The sequence below is a fragment of the Pseudochaenichthys georgianus genome, chromosome 20 (assembly GCF_902827115.2).
Source record: "Pseudochaenichthys georgianus chromosome 20, fPseGeo1.2, whole genome shotgun sequence".
Classification (NCBI taxonomy): domain Eukaryota; kingdom Metazoa; phylum Chordata; class Actinopteri; order Perciformes; family Channichthyidae; genus Pseudochaenichthys; species Pseudochaenichthys georgianus.
The window spans coordinates 17,472,735-17,493,751 of record NC_047522.1 but is presented as its reverse complement, the minus strand read 5'-3'; the positions used below and the strand labels follow the sequence as shown (position 1 = coordinate 17,493,751).

Genomic DNA, 21,017 nt, shown 5'->3' with positions numbered 1-21,017 from the left:
TGATCGACAGCTGGGACACAAACCACAAAATACAAAAACATAATTCAAATCCAGTCGTCATGACTCCACTCCGGAGGGATTCCCCGATCAGTACAGTTTCTCATCAAGGGGGTGTCTCCTGTCCCCGGTACCAACACACTGCCTGAGGAAGGCTATGTGTATTGTCATTAACCTTTTTCGGACCACTTATTTATTTATTTTGGTGATGATCCGACCTCCATGCTGCTACTCTGGTTCAAACTGCATCCACCAAACAATATGATTTATCTCGACCTCCCCAAAATAACCAAAATCTGACACGGTGTGAGATGTCTTTTTTAGCTGTTCTGTCGTCATTTCCTGCGATCTTCTTCATAAAGTCAGTCAAAATGAATGAATGAATGGGCGTTTCTTTGACTATTTATAGGCAAATATGGGCGTTACGTGAAGCCCGCAAAAGCTGGACCGCATTTCGAGTCGATTGTGATTTATAAAGGGAAACCGGCGTAGGAAGTGCCGTACGCACTTTCCTCGCCGGTACGCAATGTTTGGTGAATCGGAAAATGTCGGAACATTTCTGTACCTATTTTTTGGATTTCTACTACGTAAGCAACCTTCCCACGTGAATCCTACGCACGGCGTTATAAATGAGGCCCCAGAGCTGTGCATGAAACAAAGATGCATCTAGAAGGAGAGAAAGACCCAAGTGTAATGATTTTTGGTGATATTGCAGTAATAATTGGAATATCAAGTGTCAGGGTTTGACACTACGTTCAATTTTCCGATTGTTACATAACTTTATTATCTTCCAAAAAAAGGTAAACTGTAAAATAAAAGACAGAGAAAAGGATATGTAAATAACAGTTGTTAAAATACAAGAATAAAACATATATTTAGTCAAATATCTCAGCAAACACTGAACTGGTCCACAAGACAATGAAAAATAAAAGTTGCAACATTTTGATGTGTTTAAGTCCACTCACATCTCAGAGAAGCCAAATCGACTCGTGGTTTTTTCAGCAGGTCAATTTTAAATTATATTGATTTAATCGGTAATTTAGACGTTTTAAAACTGTGAGCCACATGATGTTTCCACAAAAACAGGTTAATTTGCCCCAAAACGTTCATAATGAGATGTATTAACCTGTACTGTATCTCAAAAATAGAATGCAAAAACACCTCTTCCTGATTCAGCCACTTTTACAGAGATTCGTCATTTTGTCCACGATACACAAACATAAGGGCAGTGATGAGAGAGTGAAAGCTCCAGATCAGAGTTCGATGAAGAATTTAGTTTAAACCATTTGACTTTCAGAAGTAACTCGAGGTAAAAATGCTCCGACAGAATTAGGCCAGCCAGCTGGAAAACCCTCTCCGAAGAACAGAAGCAACAAAGAAACATCCAAGCACCTGCAGAGAATACATTAGTCTGAAGGAGTACATACTATTTGTGCAGATGACAAACGACTGGATGTTTGGGTACAAATACACACATTTCATTCGGTTCATATCAATTTAAACTGAAATACACAGATATTTTAACCTCATTCAACCTGAATCTTATATCTTTCTTTACATTTCTTATATCTCTCTTTAGTAAGAATTATTATACATTTAATTTTGTTTGTGCTTTTCTAAGCACAATCGACTTGTCTCTATATCTGTCTTTACCATTACATTCTCTTATATTCTTTTTACATCTTATATCTCTCTTTAGATCTCTAATGGCTTTTCTTTCTTATACCTCTTATGTCTTAAATCTATAACTGTATGTCTTTCTTTATATCACTTGTATCTCTTTTATATCTCTTACACAAGTAATTATTTGGCAAAAAATGAGGTACTCATTCAGTTTTTGTTGTTTGCCACAGAGCTAATTTTCTGCAAGAATCCAAATCCAATGGAAAAATCCCATTGGCTTTCTGTTGAGGGAACAAGGGAGATGCTACCTTTAGGGTCCACTACAGAAATATGTCCTTTCTGCACCACTCCAGCTGTTTGAACGTGAGATGAAAGAGTTGTATGACAGGAGAGAGGAACAAAATGCGCATTTGTCTTGCGTGTTCCTCGACTACTCACAGGGTCATTGTACCTGCAGCATATTGTATGAAACTCATCCCGTCTCCTGTGGATGGAGGCTCTGCCAAACGGCAGATGTTGAATTAGCGTTGATTCATTTAGAAGATGGATGCGTCCATCACATTGTCACCACACGCTGCCTGATTTGTCCTGATTCAGCAGAGTCCTTCACTGCAGGTGGCGTCTGTCACCAGCTGGACTCGGAGCAGGAGAGGCTGAAACATGGAATCAAATCTGCAGAAACATGGAATAGTCTGCACATTGATCTTCAGCATGGCTGTGTTAGTGGGGGAGATACAGGACCTGGATGGGAGGAAAGAAAGCAAAATAAATGATATCAAACAATAAGATACAGTTCTTTTTAGTAAGTAAATAAAGGAGTTGAAAGTCAGAATGAAGGAGAAACACTAAAAGAAACGTTGATATGAAGAGAGATACAAATGATGAAAGACAAGGTAAAAATAAGAGATAATTGCAAGGAATAAAAAGTGGCAAGAACAACAATTCTATAAAAATGTAAAGAGAATAGAACAGTCTGTAATTTAAACTCTTCTTTCACCTCCATAAATATTTAAAATAAAACATCTTTTTAAAATGTAAAATGGAAGAAAAGGAGAGCGGAGACATTTTATGAAATGAAAAGTAAAACCCTGAAAAAGAAGAGACAGGAAGTGAGACCAAACACACAAACACACCCCACACACTCCAAACACACGCACAGCTGCATGGCTTCCCTCCTGACTCCCCTCTCACTGGACCGGTACCACCAGTTTGCTGACACAGCACTGTGTTACTGAATGTGTGTGTTTTAGTTTTTCCGTGCATGTGCGGGTGCAGTCAGCCAGCTGCAAGTAGGCCAAAACTGACTAACCACTGCAGGCAGACACCAGGTGTGTGTGTGTGTGTGTGTGTGTGTGTGTGTGTGTGTGTGTGTGTGTGTGTGTGTGTGTGTGTGTGTGTGTGTGTGTGTGTGTGTGTGTGTGTGTGTGTGTGTGTGCGCGTGCGTGCACGTGCCTGCGTGCGTGCGTGCGTGTGTGTGTGTGTGTGCAGGGACAAAGTGACCATCTGGAAGTTGTAGTGGCGTCTTTAACTCGGGGTGTAAATGTATGCAAGAGGCGTGGTTTTCTGAGAATGTTTGTATAGTAGATTATTTAAATGTTTTAAAATAAATAAATAAAAGTGAAAAAAGACAGACAAATCCTCCTGCTGGGGAAACGCATTTTCACTCAAAATATGATGCACTACGTACCCTGCTAATGTCTGTATATCTGTATGGACATAAGAAGTTAAGACAGAATGTGCAACAACTGGTTTAAATAAAATAAAGAAACCTTATACAAACATGAGAAGCTAGAGCAAAGTGTACATCTTTATCGGCGATATTTGACGTGGAGCATATAGCACAATAAACCAAAACTGAAATATATATGGAGCTTTGTAAATATTCTATTTCAAACCGTAGGGTCACTTATTAATCTGCGGAAATTGAAAATACTAATTACAGATTGCTTTATCTTCCTTTGGTCATGTGCACACCTTGCCAATGTGCGTTAGCACATGTTAGCATATAGGATTGTTTTCCATTGACAAGGGCAACATATCACTCTTTCCTAAACTTGAGTCTTCCATTGCTGATGTCGATGATGTATTGTGAAGTAAAATGTGCAAAAAATGCATCTGGTGTGTGATAAAATAAAAAATGTCATCAAGTGACAGAACAGGTGTGTGTTCCCTCTGAAGGATTAGAAAAAGATATTCTTAGAGAGCATAGAAACTGAAGACACAAGCTTTTCTACTTCTGGGAAATATATTTAGGTGTGTCTTCATCTGCAAAGTAGTTCCGCATAGAGCTGCTGTTTTAGCTGTGAAGGATTGTGTCTCCGTGTGTGTGTGTGTGTGTGTGTGTGTGTGTGTGTGTGTGTGTGTGTGTGTGTGTGTGTGTGTGTGTGTGTGTGTGTGTGTGTGTGTGTGTGTGTGTGTGTGTGTGTGTGTGTGTGTGTGTGTGTGTGTGTGTGTGTGTGTGTGTGTGTGTGTGTGTGTGTGTGTGTGTGTGTGTGTGTGTTCATGCTGTGATTACAAAGCACAAACAGCAGCGGGCCTCCCTCCGGCTGTCAGGAAGAATGAGTGTGTACAGTATGTTGGGATGAATAGAGACTCTAATTCAAACTCGCTAATAATTCATCACAGTTACCAAGGTCATCCGGGGCAGGACATTTAACGAGTCGCAGACTTCCTGATTTGACCTGAGTGCTTCTTATAAGGGTCTACAAGAGGGACACAATTAATTATGCAATGAGTGTATATAGCAGAGAGTTAGAGGTGAGCATAAGCACCTGAGTTTTAAAGGAGTACTCCAAGATTTTAGCAAACTGGATTATTTGCTGCACCAAAGGCTTAGAAGATTAAAAGATTAAAAGATTTAGATGAAAACATTCAGTTTTTATTCCTTAAATATGTATTGTCCTTTAATATTGTAAAATGTGCAAAATAGTTTTAACTTCAACTTGTTTTATATAAATATTAGTTGTCTTTGTTTTCATTGATCAAACTGCCCCTTTTTATTTTACATTTTTTATTCAATTGTTTTCATTGATATTGAATGGAGATTTATTCATTTAAAACAATAGGTCGTCAATCATTTGGCACAATTTTCATTAGCGTAATAAATGAAACCCTATTATCATGCTCACAGTTGGGCCACGAAAATGCAGGAGTTAAATCACGAGAACACAATCGGTCTTATTGTCCAGACATGAAATACTCATTATTTTGCTGTTATCTCCATTCACACACATACACACGCACGCACACATATGCACACACACGGTTATCTGCACACACACGGTTATATGCACATACCCGCAGTGTACCTCACTTATAAAGACACATCGTTATCCAACATGCATGCAGAGAAAAAAGTGTAAATCTTGCATGCCAATGTAAAAATCCACAGGTTGTGTAACACACACATACAGACACATACGCACGCACACACACACACACACACACACACACACACACACACACACACACACACACACACACACACACACACACACACACATCTGTGCTGACAGCGGGCGTTAGATTATCCGCCCCATTGGTCCTCTAAATGCCAGCTCATTGGTTAATGTTGTGAAGCTGCATGACACACGATAGAGAGGGAAAATGTGTGTGTGTGTGTGTGTGTGTGTGTGTGTGTGTGTGTGTGTTTCTGCCTCAGTGGGCTCAGTGTTGCCTGCAGCAGCTGCTCTGACTTTCTGAAGGTCTCAGGTGCGACTCCCAACGTTCCCTTGAGCAACACGCTCTGCCGCTCACTTTGTCACTTCATCAGAATTTACTTTTTCCTAAAAACATCTAAAATAGTCCTTCACAGAAAGGAGTTTACAGGTTGACTTAAATATTGCATGCATAAACAGAAAATCATATATAATTGTTAACATTGCATTTAAGTTTTAGAATATTGTTTGCTGAAATAATGTATCGTTCTATAACAATATAAATATTATTTCGGAAAACACCAAAAGAAGTAAAAGGATCTTCCAATGATTTTGATGATACTTTTTTGAATGCTACAGTGAATTAACTTGGATTTGATATATTTGAGATATTTATATACTAATATGAGTGTTTTTGTGGATATGTTAGTCGTAAAGCGCTTTAGTGGAGGGTCAAATGCAATCACCTGGTAGGAGGGGGGAGGGGGGGGGGAATTTCCTGATCGATCCTGGATCAATGTGGCGCCGAAAAGAACGAGCGCCCCTAAAAGGTGGCTGCTTCCCCATCAGCTGATGTGATGTGTTCAATAATAGGTTATTGTTGAAGAAGTGTTTATTACTGCAGAGGGGGATTCCTTACACACACACACACACACACACACACACACACACACACACACACACACACACACACACACACACACACACACACACACACACACTGATAATAACACTGCAGTGGGCTGATTGAGTGTCGGATTACCTTTCGCTTGTTTTCATTGGATTACAGGCCCATTAGTATCCATGGCAACAGAACGCTGGTAATCAGACTCTTAATTAGAGAAGCTGCAATCAGAGAACACACACACAGGAAACACACACTGCACTCTGAATGTGAGTTAGTCACTTCTTGTTGATTAAGACTAATATCTGCCGTGATGGAAGCCCAGGGAGACTTTATTCAAATGATAATGTTACTTTTGTAATAATAATTGTAATTTTGTCTGAAATTAAATTTCAAATTCCATTTTCATGTTAAAATTATTCGAAAATTGTGACTTAAATAATGCTGGGAAATCAGGAAACATTTTCACAAATTTCAATTTCATATCTTAATTCAAATGGCTTGCATAGTAGTAACTAGTATTTAAACATATATATCTTAGACATTTCAGATGTATAGTTGGTACAGGTTTTAATGCATTTATTTATCTGTTTACAGTGCGGCCGAACCAACTATCACATAAATGCTGAACAAAAAAGTATAACAAGTTGTATTTTTCTCAATAAATAGGGAATGCACGTCTTATTCTATGGGTAAAATATATCCTCTCTGAGATATTCCGCTGCCATCAGGCCTTGCTTGACTGCAGAAGTTTTCCCGGTGTTAGGTTGCGTTTTTTCATCCCCTCTTAGACACAATGATTGAATTTAGACATTTTCGCAACAAGCTTTTAGTGACACAGACAAAGAGCAGCGATAAGAGCAGCGACAGAAATCTGATAGTTGTTATCAGCCATTTCTGGAACCGAAAACCCTTGATGACGTCTGTTTCAGAACCATTAGACGCTCTCTGCTTGAAGAAATCATATACAAAGTTATACACATGTAAATACATTCCTTTTCTTTTTAATTTAAATTGTAAAGGGCAGCACACAAAAACAGAGACAGTGAAATATAATACTACAAAACTTCCTTACAAAACCTCATTCTGATTAGAATAACAACTTGTAAAGAGTTCAAATGTCTTTTCACATTTTAATGGACCAATATCAGAAAACCGGCCCAAATGTAAGGTTTTTAAATTAATATTTTCCCACATTTTAACCTCCTGACCCCTGTGTTTTTATCTAATTACTGGAGTTTTGAATTGCGTCTTAGATTCTCTCAAATATGTGAGGCTGCGGTTTAGAAAATGTGTCTAATAAAGACTCTTAAGTCAACCAAACACACACACTGAGGAAAACAGCAGCTTCACAAAATAGTTATGCAAGACAAAAAGCCTCCACACACACACACACACACACACGCACACACACACACACACACACACACACACACACACACACACTGGACATAATGCTTGTTTGCATGTTTGCAGGATAGATGGAGCACTTTCTGCTCCGGGTCATCTGCAGGACAACAAAGCAGACATGACCCTCCGTATGTGCTGCACTGCTAATAGCAGCGAGCCCTTGAGCAAGCCACACACTTCTTTCTCATATTGTTTAGAAATGAATGCATGGAATTATTATCACATTATTCTCATGTGATAAGGGTTAGACATGTGAATATTGTCCATCAGAGTTCATTGTCTTCATTAACTATCTTTAGTTTGACATTTTTACATTGTCACCTATGTCTCTCTGTCTCTTTGTGTGCGCGTGTGTGTGTGTGTGTGTGTGTGTGTGTGTGCGTGTGTGTGTGTGTGTGTGTGTGTGTGTGTGTGTGTGTGTGTGTGTGTGTGTGTGTGTGTGTGTGTGTGTGTGTGTGTGTGTGTGTGTCAGAGGTCGCGTTAAACGAATACGGATTTTTTCTAACAATGACAGAAAAATCTGAAAGCAGTCCGTTAATTTGACAGATTAGAACACAACTCGGAACAGCGCCAACATGTCCAGCAGCGGCCCATATTATATTACATCCTTAGTGGCCAGGTCGACTGAGGGCGATCTACTGTACTCTACTGTAACTAGTGCTGCGTACCGGTACGCCGAACCGGTACTGGATTTGTAAAAAGTTTCGGTTCAAGTCCGGTTAAAACCGGAACGTCAGGAACCGGTACTTGGACTCGCAAAAAAACTAGCACTTACGTATATTCTGGTGTCTGTGGTTATTTAAACATTCCCTGATAAACGTTATTCAGCGTCAATAAATGAGTGCTAATCCCAGTGTGCTCAGTGTACAACATCACATGTCATTTCACCTTCGATTTACGGTTTGAAAACGTAGAATTTCGCCACATGCTAATGCTAACCGGAAGTGAAGAATTTTCAGAATAAAAGTTTTAAGTTAATAGTGTGAACTTTCGGTTTTTTCAGAATAAAAGTGATTTAAATTAGTGTTTTTAATTCAAAATTACGCCATATCAACATTGATTTTAATTTCTAACAGTATGTATTGTAGAGTTGTAGAAAATACATGGTGCACAGACAGTACAGTACACTCTGACTGTACAGTCACTAGAGTGTAGCCTATACTGTATATTAGGTGTGTAACAGTGTGATGCGTATAGTCTACTCTACACTCTACCTTTCAGCAACGTTTTAGGGATTTAGGCTCAGTCAGCTCAGGGACTGTTTGGTTACTTTAGTTTGGTAAATGAAATAAATGTTTGAACTTTGTAGTAGTTCACTGTAGTTGCTGTCATAAGTCATTTGTAGACTAAGTGGCACATTTGTACTTTGTAGAGAAATGTAGACACAAGTTGCAAGGGAGCACAATAAACCTGATGAGTTTGAATTTGAGTTGATTATGAGTTAATTTTCAATTGATAATTAGCTCACAATAAGTTCACTTTAGTTACTCACACAACTTGACACAAGCCATGGGTTCAGGTCCGGACTTATAAGTCCGGACCTGAACCTGAACCTCTGGACTTGAGTCCGGACCTGAACCTGAATGTGAGTCCAGGTACGCAGCACTAACTGTAACTATTATTTAGTAATTCACACCCCTGTCCAGTTTGTGGCGAGTGTGTGTATATTAAGTAGCTATTGTCTATTCTTGTTTTTGACCTCATTGATTACCTCGTGGTTTAACCGGTTTTAGCAATCGCAAAATGTCACGGCAGCTGATCGTCCGAAGCATTTTTAATAAGCCCAGTAATTGTGATGGTGTGGATAAACGAGGTGAAACAAGAGGGATTGATGCGGTGGAGGATGAAGGACAAGCCAGTAAGACTACAAACGACAACGTTCAGCCAGCGGCAGAGAGGCAAGCAAGTGGCAAGGAGTTGAAGCGGGAGTACCGGGTTCAGTGGGAGCAAGAGTTTGGAGGAGGGAAGATGGCAAAATGTTCTGCGACATCTGTGGAGAAGCTAAGATGAGTAACGGATTTGTCCGAGGGTGCACGGCGATGCAGAAATCAGTGTTCAGGCCAGACTACAGCAGGTCAATTGAGTTGTTCTTGTAAATGTTTTGTTCATATTTTGATTGTAATTGTCTCATTTAAAACGATGGCATGGTTCATATTTGCCTGTTTAGGCACAATGGTCGCGTGTTGTTAGCGGCCTCTGCCCCCTCTGCTGTGCTGCCAGTGCAGGAACAAATACATCATTCATGTTCGTGTTGACATGAAAAGTGACCACACGGTCGGTGTCTCTGTTCAGCTTTTTGTTTCTCCATGCCCTTAAAAGTTCTGTATGAATCATTAAAACATGAATGAATGAACATTTGCTGCTCAAACATAAATATTAAATATGTCTCATCTCATCATTAAAACATGAAAAATAAAATGACGGGTAATAATGGATTATGACGGAAATGTTACGATCCTGTCCGTCAATGAAAAAGTCTAATGCAACCACTGGTGTGTGTGTGTGTGTGTGTGTGTGTGTGTGTGTGTGTGTGTGTGTGTGTGTGTGTGTGTGTGTGTGTGTGTGTGTGTGTGTGTGTGTGTGTAGTCTGTACGTCCAGGTTCAGGTGCTGTGACGTGGATACGAGTGGGGGCTCGGGACAAAACTGGTGGAGGCTGAGGAAAACGTGTTTTCAGATCGTAGAGCACAGCTGGTTCGAATCCTTCATCATCTTCATGATCCTGCTGAGCTCCGGAGCCCTGGTGAAGAAAACACACACACACACAAGCACACACAGAGACACACACAACACACAAGACAGAGCGAAAGAGACAGACACACATGCAGACATATTTAATCATAAACTTAATACCGTACTACTGAAGTCTACTATATACCACTGTACTTTATTTTAAACTACCTATAAGAAGTACTTTATTATTCTTTATACTACTTCAGTTTACTTTATACTCACTGTAAGGGTTATGCATGCTCTTTGTTGACACTTGACTTGACTTTCTGTCATTTCCCTCATCTGACAATCGTCCTTGCAAGAAATGACTCTTTGACAGCATTCCAAATGTAAAAGTAACACCCCTGCTGTGTTTAGGCCTTTGAGGACATCTACATCGAGCAGAGGAAGGTGGTGAAGGTGGTGCTGGAGTACGCTGATAAGATCTTCACCTACATCTTTATTCTGGAGATGCTCCTCAAGTGGCTCGCTTACGGCTTCAAGAAATACTTCACCAACTACTGGTGCTGGCTGGACTTCCTCATCGTAGACGTGAGTCCATCTTCTAGTTATCAATGCATTAAATGATCTGTCCTTTGAAAAATAAAATGTGATGATTCAACAGGGATGGTGAAGAAAGTAATGGCAAACTTCATTTAAAATAATACTGACTTAATAACAATTCTACTTTAATATACGGTCATTTACTTTACTTGTTTCTTTACTGCAGTTTACCTGCGTTTCAGTAATTCATTTGATTGAGTTGCCCTGTTGTGCTTTTTGGGGTTTTCCCTTTACTGTATATGGGTTTGTGTGCATGTAAATGGTCTGCAAAGGTTAAAATCCCAAGGAGACAAGTGTGTTGACTTGGGCAGTGTGTGTTCCAGTCGTTTTTCCTGAAGCTCTGAATCTTGCTTCACTGAAATAAAGCATCTCTATAAATAAAATGAGCGCGAGACATAGACAGACAAAGAAAGAGAGAAACAGCTTCAGGGCAGAAAATCAACCGTGAGAGATGAGTTGAGTCACGGAGGTTTAAATATGAATATCTGAGACAAAAAACAGAGCAGAGTGATAATAATAGAGACTGAAAGACGCATATCTTTCACTCAAAGCTGCATTCAACAGTTTCCAAGCCACTACTAGAGGGGAGGAAAAACTACATTTCAAACTAAATGAACAATTGTAAATTCTTCACAACAAAAAACTCAAAATTGGATGATTTTTATAATGTTTTGTAGTATGAGGTTTGTACTAGTATTTTTAAAATACAACAATTTATTCTTTGATACATTACCTTGAAAAATACCAATATTACCGATACAGATAGCTTTTCATATCTTATATTTTATACTGATGTTTATTAGCATATTATCCCTATCAAATAAATAAATGTATTTATAACAAATAACCAAATCCAATGGAAGTTAATAATATGGATAAAGGTGATAAGCAGTCAGGATTAGGACATTGGTATTGAAACAACTTTAAGTATTCAGAAATAATATCCCAAAAAATGACATTTTTGAAAACAAGAAGACCAAAAAAATAATAAATGACAGGATAGAATTAGAAGAATTATACATCTTATTATATGTTTGATTACAAGCCTTGGTTTTTTCTAATCTGCTCCTGTTATAATTTGCATTTTCTTTCATTATCTTGATCAATTCAACATTTCCGCAGCATAAATTTCAATCAACAAAATGTCATACTTCCCACTCAAAAACTGTTTTTCATTCTTTCCAATCATGTCTAATCAGTTTTTTTGCTCAGTGTCATTGAAACTCAACACTGTCTGTGTGGAGTGAGGGAGGTCTTACAGAATGTATGGTCATATTTAAGGAAGTACAGGACGCTAAAACACAAATGAAATGTTCTGTGCTTTGGTGGTGGGTACTGTTTAAATGTGTGACTGTAGATCTCAGTGTTGGGTCTGCTGGCTCAGTTCCTGTCTTTGGACCACCTCTCCACCATGCGGGTGCTGAGGACCCTCAGGGCCCTGCGTCCTCTCCGGGCCGCGTCCCGTCTCGCTGGTATCAGGGTAAGCTCCATCCGCCTCCTGCTTCCCCGGCGGGAAAATCAAGCTCTCAAGTGGTCGGGCTGAGCAGGCTGGAGACTCAACTTTGACCTAAGCTTCCAGTTTACCTGCTGCTGGAGAATAAACCTATTTTCAGATTTATTTTATGTAGGTTTTTGACTGCTTTGTTGCAGTCTCATATTTACAATTGTAACTTAGTTTTGATTTGGTTCTAGTGCAATCATTTTGAAACATTTCCTCAATAGCACCTAAATTAAAAAAATGTCTTCTGTTGACTGGGTTGAAATGTTTCTCTAACTCAAAGCTTTACATTTAACATATTTAGAAAGTTGATGTTGAAACTTTTCCTGAAAAACACCTTCATCACAACTCCATACATGCAATCACATAATGCTGTATGAATAAAACTCCAATTTCTAGTTATTTTGCAAAGAAAAACAGGTTGTCCTTGCATCCAAAACAGGGTTAAAATGTCAGTGGCTCTAAATACTTTTTAATCTGTGTAATTTCTCACCGAAAAACAAAGTAATCATCCCTTTCTTTTACAAAGTTTGAATACATTCAGTTTATTTGGACGTCAAAGAGGAATATTAACACATTTGTCCAATTTCTTTGTCTACACAGCTTCAATTTCCCTTTTTTTTCACAGGTCATATCTCAATTTGTCATTAAAAAGGAGACTAACTCTATTTATTCCCTTTCCCTCAGGAGTTGGCTGATATTAAATCTAACACATGTTTTCTCCTCAAATCCACAGCTCTGACTTTCCCTCTGTCTTTATTAGAGTAGAAGTTAACCGTCCTGCTTCTGTCTTCTCCTCCTCTTGTCCATCTGCTCCACCTTCAATCCCCCTATTTCTCTCCTGCAGGTGTCGTTGGTCAGTATGGTGGCCAACACTTTGGGTTACTCAGATTTCGCCGCCATCAAGTCCCTGCGGACGCTGCGCGCGCTGCGGCCCCTCAGAGCCCTCTCCAGATTTGAAGGCATGAGGGTAAGAGTCAGTATTAATAAAACTAACACACCTGGGCATCCTTTACTGCAAGGAAAGTATAAATATCATACATTTCCTGCAAAATGTTTGGTAAAATGTTGTTTGAGTATATAAAGTATATAAATATGAGATTATTAGATCATTATGCGATATCTCATACATTAATGTACAAGCAGGATTTTACTGTTGTATGTGGTTAAGGTGGAGCTTCTTTCATTATGGATTAATCTAAAACGACTGTTTAATCTGTGAAATGGTGAAAGATTTGTCCAAACTTCCGCATTATAACACATTTCTTAAAACATTTGTACATTATTATTCATTATTTAATGGACAGGCTGCAAAGATTATTTAAATAAAAAATTGTTTCACATTCATTTTCTGATACCCAGGTGTGAGTTTTATCCTCAATCATCTCTTCCGTAGTGTCATTTTTTCCTTCTCTCTGATTGGCTCATCTCGTTTCTTCCTGTCAGTGTTTCCGAGCTTCTTCCGCAGCTTCCTCTCTTTCAGAATAACCAGTATTTCATATTTGAATGCCTCAAAGAAGGCAATCTTGTCTGTTTGTTTCTGTCTCATCCATCAGTATTACTATATCTCAGAGTCAGTGTCCTGTAGGAAATGTACTTTTGATACATTGACATGATACTATTTGTGAATATTTGTATATTTCTTAACTTTTAATATTTTATTTTGTGTGTCATGTATATAATGTTGCAAGCCTAGAGTATTTACTGCACCTCTGATAAAAAGAAATAACCTATGTTCCTTCTATGATTCAAAGTTTTAAAATATCATTTGATTACAAAATGACTTTCAGTTTCATTTGAACTGCACCAGTACAAAGTATAAGTTGAAGCGAAGAGGTGAAATGTGAAAGGTGTGCAGGACGCTGACTCTGTGTTGCATGCTGGGAAATAAGTCTGAGCTTCCACTCTCCCATGATCGTGTCCTCTCCTCTTTGTTCGGTTAATAGGATTAGCTCTGGTGTCATTTTGCAAAATGCTGTACTGCTCACTCAGCAGGGGATTCTGGGTGGAAGCAGTGCATTGTGGGCACAGTAAGGAGGTCTGGAGTGGCAGGTCGACTTTATTTTGTTGTGTTTAGTAACGACGTTAGCTGACTCAGCTCTCACTCTGAGCAGGCAGAAGAAGAGGAAGATTATTTCTCCCCAAAAATACAATAATATTAAAAAGAAAGTTTGTTCAGATTTGACCGAGCAAGGGAAGAGATCGAGTCCCTCAATATCTAAATGTTGCTTTGGAGCAGCTTTATGCAGTATTCCTTGTATCATTTTGTTTCATTTAGAGATAATATTGTATTATTAAATAAAACAATACATTAATAAATAAATAACAAATAGAGTCGAGGAAGAAATAAAAATATCTACATTTCCGAGATTTAAGTAATGAATTAACAATATATATTTTTTACACAAAATATGTTTTGTTTACAAGAAAGAGATATCCAAAGTCATTTTGGATATCTCTTAGTATCACCCCATAAATCACAAAATACTGCGATCCAAACCACACGACACAAGAGTTAGTCAAATAAATGTTTTTATGTCTGAATAATGTCAGAAGTACATGTTCCCAAGCTTTAGTTACAATTTAAAATCTGACATTCCAACTTTACAGCTTGTATAAAGTCAACCTCAAAGACATAAATCAGAAAACACATTACTCTCCAACCTGACTCCGCCCTACTACATCACTACTTTAAAATGTTTTGCTACATATTGGACATATTGTTTCAGCTGCACTTTTAGGTGCAATAATCTCAAATAGTCAGTGTGTGTGTGAGACAGTGTCTTGTGTGTGTGACGGTGTTTTTGGCCCGCAGGTGGTGGTGAATGCTCTGATCGGGGCGATCCCCTCCATCATGAACGTGCTGCTCGTTTGCCTCATCTTCTGGCTCATCTTCAGCATCATGGGCGTCAACCTGTTCGCCGGCAAGTTCGGACGCTGCGTCAACCGCACGGGTCACATCTACGAGTCGGCCTTCATCAACAACAAGTCCGAGTGCGCGGCGCTCAACGACACCTCGCTCTACTACTGGACCAAGGTCAAGGTCAACTTCGACAACGTGGGGGCGGGGTACCTGGCGCTGCTGCAAGTGGTGAGGAAATGTGATTTATCGCTCTTTATCATGTCGCTGAAGCTTTTATCCAAAGCGCCTAACAACAGTGAACCATGAAGAAACAAAAAAAGAACAGCAAGATTTTGGCAAGAACATTCACTTTTAATCAGTCCAACCATTTTATTTATTTTAAGATTTCTATTTTTGTTCTGTGTTGGGGAAAAAAAGTAAATATTTTTTTCATATTTATATTTAATATTACTTTTTCCTCATTTTTCCAAAAGCAAGTTTTTACTTATTCGCGGGCATATATGACAACATAATGGTGAGAGTTGAGTATTTCCAGTTTACTTTTAACTTTATACTAAACAATATGTAAAAGTTAGATATTGTACTTGTAAAAGTTAGATATTGTAAAACCGTGTATCTCCAGATTTGTTCATTTTGATTTTGTTGCAAAATCGAGTTATTTTAATTAGACTAAATATCTAATAATACATAATATAAACAGAGAAAATAGAAAACTGTCAAGGGTTTTTTCTTACATGATTCATTCGCTGCATTTTAAGTTGCGTTCAGGCACTTTAATCACCTGCAGGGCTTAATTTGCAGCGTGGGCTGAGACTGAAACACAGACATGAACACTGCTGAACACACTGTTCTCTTGAACACACCTCATGTACAGTTCTGAGGCACTTGTACTTTACCAGAGTATTTCCATTTCCTGTGTCTTCAATCTTCTATTACTTCTACTCGACTACATCTCAAAGGTCAATATTGTAGTTTTGACTGCACTAATTATTTTTCAGATTGAGATCATTAATACAAAATGAAAGAATTAGTGAATACAATCAAGTTAGCCATTACTATACAAGTAATTAAAATGAGCTCAACCTATTATTTGATATTCTGGTATTCCCAAAAAAAAAGAAATAATTATTGCAATAATACAAATAATAACAATAATAATGAAAAATAACTATTATGTACTTACATAACACTTATAAAGGCATGCCTTTTACTGAGTATTGCTACACTGTAGTATTACTTCTTATACTTAAGTTTAAAATGTTAGTACTGGCTGCAGATGAAGATAAGTCGGTCGTCCAAAATTATTTAAAATGCGTCTGTTTGAAATAAAGAGCAGAGAAAACCCTGCTCAACAACTCGAGTTCAAATGAAATCTGAGTGTATCCGTGGGAGGATTGACTTTTCTCCACCCCCCCCTCCCCTCCTCACCCTCTTTTCTTTCCTTCCATCCATTTGCTGTCTTCATCTTAATTTCCCTCCCACACCTGTTCTTATCGCTCTGACTTTTCCACATCGCCCTCCCTCTCTTTCTCTTTGTCTCCATTTGTCGTGTTAGATTTCAGTTACCTCCTCTGGCTTCTCTCGTCCTTCTTTGTTAACATTTTTTATTCCACTTTATGTTTCTAAATTGAACATGTATTTATAAAAGAGAGCATACCCATTAGTTTTCTTCTCCTACGGTATTTTTGTTGGGAAGTCATGTAAAATGAAATACAATACAGTTTGAAAGACACTTGCATGTACATATAAATAAATTCAATTAAAATATATTGTGAGATATAGCCACAATGAATAAATAAATACATTTAATAAATAAATAAATACAATATGCAAAAAGTTATTTATAATAATAATAGAAAAAAGCAATTATGATAAATTACTTCTTTTTTTAAATCTAAGGAATACCTTTCAAATGTAAATAATAAATAAATAAATATGCTTTTGTTTGTTTGATGCAGAAGAGAATGCAGGACTTTGACTTCATATTTGGTACTACTTATGGATGTTCACTTCACTTTTTTATGTTTGATCCTTCGTTATTGATCCTCTTTAAATGTATACTCTGACATATTGCTTTGCTTGAATTTATTTTCCTTTGTGATTCTCAGTTTCTTTCTGTATTTCCAACCTTCCCCTCCTCGTCCATTTCTTGCTTTGACTCACATCATCATCTGTTATCAAGCAGAGCATGGACAAAGCCACTAAAAGAAGGCAATGCAACTTCTCCTCCTATTTCCATCTCTCTTTGCTTCCTTTCCTTCCTTTTCTCCCCCTCTCTCTGTCGCCCACCTTGGCGTCCTGAGAGCCTCCAATCAATCAGCGTCTGAGAGGGTTTTATTTTTAGAGCGACTGCAGCCAAGTGGGAGGGAGGAAAGAACACATGGAGGAACGTTATTTTAACTGCAGATGGAAAGAAATAAACAATGGTGAAGAGAAAAGGGTATAAGGAGTGGGAGTTAGGGAGAACAAGTCAGAACATTTACATCTGAACAAGGGACAAAGGTACAAAAGTAAAAAGGGAATGTAGAAATGATGAAGTGTCAAATATTTGTTAGAGAAAAAGAAAACCGACAAATCATCCCCATCTCTTAGTTTCTTGAGTTTTTCTTTTTTTTGTATAGCTGTGTTTAAAAAAAGAAATATTCTGCCCGTTCTGTAACATGTGTACTGTATTATTTTGAAATTCAAATGATTTACGATATTACCTAATCAAATTAATCATTTTATTTAAAAAATAAAAACATTGGGAAGAATAAGGAAAAATAGACAAATGTTCTTTATTTATTTTGGATTTATTAACATTTAAAGACAGAAGTAATACAAAAAGTAAATGTATAAGAAAATCATTTTAAATATATATTTTTGACATTGGTGATGTAGCAATAAATAAAGTGCTGATGTCAACGAAAATGTAATTTAAAAAATGAGGATATCAAGGAGAAATAAACCTGAGAGTTGCCAAGGCAACATGTCGCTCTCATCGTGTTTGGCTGGTCGCTCGGCAACAGTTGGCGGGAGCAACCCCTCCATCAGCATCTGGAAATAACAACACGCTGCAAAAAATAAATATAAAGAGAAAATAAGAAAACAGGAAAATAAATGCAAGGTGAGAGGATTTATAGACTCTGAAATATCCAATTAGTGCTGTCAACTCTATTTTGACTGAAATTCTAATCGTTTTATTGACAGGACCATTATGACACACAGTAGTGCCAAAGCACCATTTAAACAGACACCTATTAATCGACCTATGGGTCCATCAAAAGAATGAAGCTGTTTTCTTTTCACCTTTTTTTTTATTTTTATTTTTTAAATGAAAGCATAAATTCAACAAAAAAACACTTACATAACTTTTGATTATTGTGCAAGAGACAACATTGCTTAGAGTGATCATGAAGTTTTAAACTAAATATTCTTTTTTTTGTTTAATCACTTACACATTGATATGATGATATTCATAGACATATTCATAGTGCACTGCAACATGTTGTCTATGTGTAGGTCCTACATTCAACATTTCACTTAAAAGCAATTTCAGAAATAAATCTTGTGGAGTAGAAATATAAAGTAGCAAAACATGAAAATACTTAAGGAGAGTACAAGTATCTTAAAGCTGTCCTGAAGTATATGTCAGTATTTACCTGAAACAGTCTCCAGGTCCGTAAAAAATAAAAGAGCTGGTCATCTTTTACAGCGTACAGCCTTTCTCTCACATCCCACTGAACATAATAACAACAGGTGGTAACCGTGGCGATGGGCTGGTTTCAGGTGTGATTGATGGACAGCGCGCCCCCCTCAGAATAAAGTGTCTCTGAGGAAGGAAGTCCATTTAAGGGCGTGTTGATCCTTCATTGATAAAAAAAACGTCCCTGTTTCCATAGCAGCTAATTTCCTGCTAAAAGGAGGGAGTGGCTTTTATTCACTTTCTCACTTTAAGTGCAGGAAGTGTGCAGCACGTCGTCTTGGTGACGGAGGAGCAGAGAAACTCACATTTTACACACAGAGGCAGAAAATCCTGCAGTAGCAAGTTACTGCAGGAATATTATACAAAAGGGCTGAAATGAACATACACTATATAGACAAAATGATGTGGACACCTTTATGTTCATCCTTCTTTCCCATAAAAAACATTTATATGATAGATGCACAATTAACAGTGTAATTGTAATGTGTCTAATTTATATGTATTATCTTTTTTGAATGACAAATCACCACTGCTGGCACTATTTGTATTTCTTTCTTTTTATGTGTTTATTCTCAAGGCAACCTTCAAAGGCTGGATGGATATCATGTATGCAGCGGTGGATTCACGAGCTGTAAGTCCAAGATTCTTCATTTGAATTTGTTTGTACAATTGTGAGGTTGTATTCTCATGTCATCATCTGTTATGTGATTTGTTTTGCCTGTTTTTGATATAAAATTATCTGTAAATAAAAACTGATAATATATTAAAAGACTATAATTTCAGAAAATTACAAAACAGTCAATGAAGTGTCTTTTTAAGTGGAATAAAAACATGGAAAAAATATATACATAAAAAAATCGATAAAGACAAGATTTTTAACATAATGCTGTTGAAGAATAACTAAACTATAATAAAGATGGCATGATTTTAGTTGATGTGAAAACATTTAAAATTAATTTAAAGCTGAAATGGTATGACTATTAAAGGTCAACATGATGTTTAGAAGGGTGTGTATTCCTTTTATTAAATGCTGTTATTCCCTGTCAGGTGGAGGAGCAGCCCATCAAAGAGATCAATCTGTACATGTACCTTTACTTCGTCATCTTCATCATCTTCGGCTCCTTCTTCACCCTCAACCTCTTCATTGGAGTCATCATTGACAACTTCAACCAGCAGAAACGAAAGATGAGTACCACAGAGGGAAAACTGAAATAATACTCGTAAAAAAGCATAATAAATAATACACAGACATGTTTTCACACCAAAGAACTGAAGCTTTTTATATGAACATGAAATACATATTTCTTTTAAATATTGATCATATTTTAGAACAGACTGAACTACTGTGACAATACCAATGGACCACATATAAATACATCTGTGCACAAAAATATAAACGCATCACTCTTGTTTTTGCTCCCATTTTTCACATGGTTAAATGTAATAGCTAAGACTTCTCATATGCACGCAAAATACTTTTTTTCTCGAAGTAACTATGGTCACTAATTTAGGCCACATTTTAGAGTGCCTTTTATTTTGAAGAGCCCCAAGCACACAGGCTTGATAATCGTATAAATACAAAGGGCTTTACTTGCACATGTTTCTTGATTTACCATTTCAGTCATTTAAGATCTGTTTTCATTCATCATGGGATGATAAGACAATGTTTTGAGGCAAATAGTTTCTGTAAAATAACAGTTTTTGCTGTTTGTCTCTTCACTTAGGAGGACAGGACATCTTCATGACGGAGGAGCAGAAGAAATATTATAACGCCATGAAGAAACTCGGCTCCAAAAAACCACAGAAACCCATCCCCAGACCTGCGGTACCCACACACAGTTTACTGTCTTTATTTTAAAGACACGTCCTAATCAGAGGAAGTTAAGAATAAAGGCTTGTCTCAGCCAATGATGCATAAGAAAAATATATTTAAAAAAAAAAGCTAAACAATCTGTTTTTCTGTGCAGAACTCTGTGCAGGGCTTCTTCTTCGACCTGGCAGGGAAGCAGGCCTTCGACATCATCATCATGGTGCTGATCCTCTTCAACATGATCACCATGATGGTGGAGACGGACGAGCAGTCCCCGCAAATGGAGTACATCCTTAACAAAATCAACCTGGCCTTCATCATCGTCTTCACCTTCGAGTGCTTCGTCAAGATTGTGGCGCTGCGCTGCTACTTCTTCACCGTCGGCTGGAACATCTTCGACTTCGTGGTCGTCATCCTCTCCATCGTCGGTGAGGAAAAACTGAGTATCCAGGGGCAACAATCTCTGGAAATGGAGTATTATTAGCATGGGAAAATATTTTCTACATAACATTAGATTAGAATTACTTTATTGTATCCAAGCTGGGAAATTGTTTTGTTACAGCAGCATGTTGACAA

The 21,017-nt window shown here is 37.7% G+C and overlaps 1 protein-coding gene across 1 annotated transcript in view; it reads left to right on the top strand.

Annotated features, from left to right (window-relative positions):
- LOC117465655 (sodium channel protein type 3 subunit alpha-like) overlaps positions 1-21,017 on the top strand; it is a 230,385-nt gene that overhangs the window by 203,596 nt on the left and 5,772 nt on the right. Inside the window, exons 24-31 of the mRNA XM_034108606.2 lie at positions 9,898-10,052; positions 10,400-10,573; positions 12,931-13,053; positions 14,899-15,174; positions 19,209-19,262; positions 19,679-19,816; positions 20,352-20,456; positions 20,599-20,869. Coding sequence (XP_033964497.1) covers positions 9,898-10,052; positions 10,400-10,573; positions 12,931-13,053; positions 14,899-15,174; positions 19,209-19,262; positions 19,679-19,816; positions 20,352-20,456; positions 20,599-20,869 — 1,296 coding nt within the window. The remainder of the gene's footprint in view (positions 1-9,897; positions 10,053-10,399; positions 10,574-12,930; positions 13,054-14,898; positions 15,175-19,208; positions 19,263-19,678; positions 19,817-20,351; positions 20,457-20,598; positions 20,870-21,017) is intronic.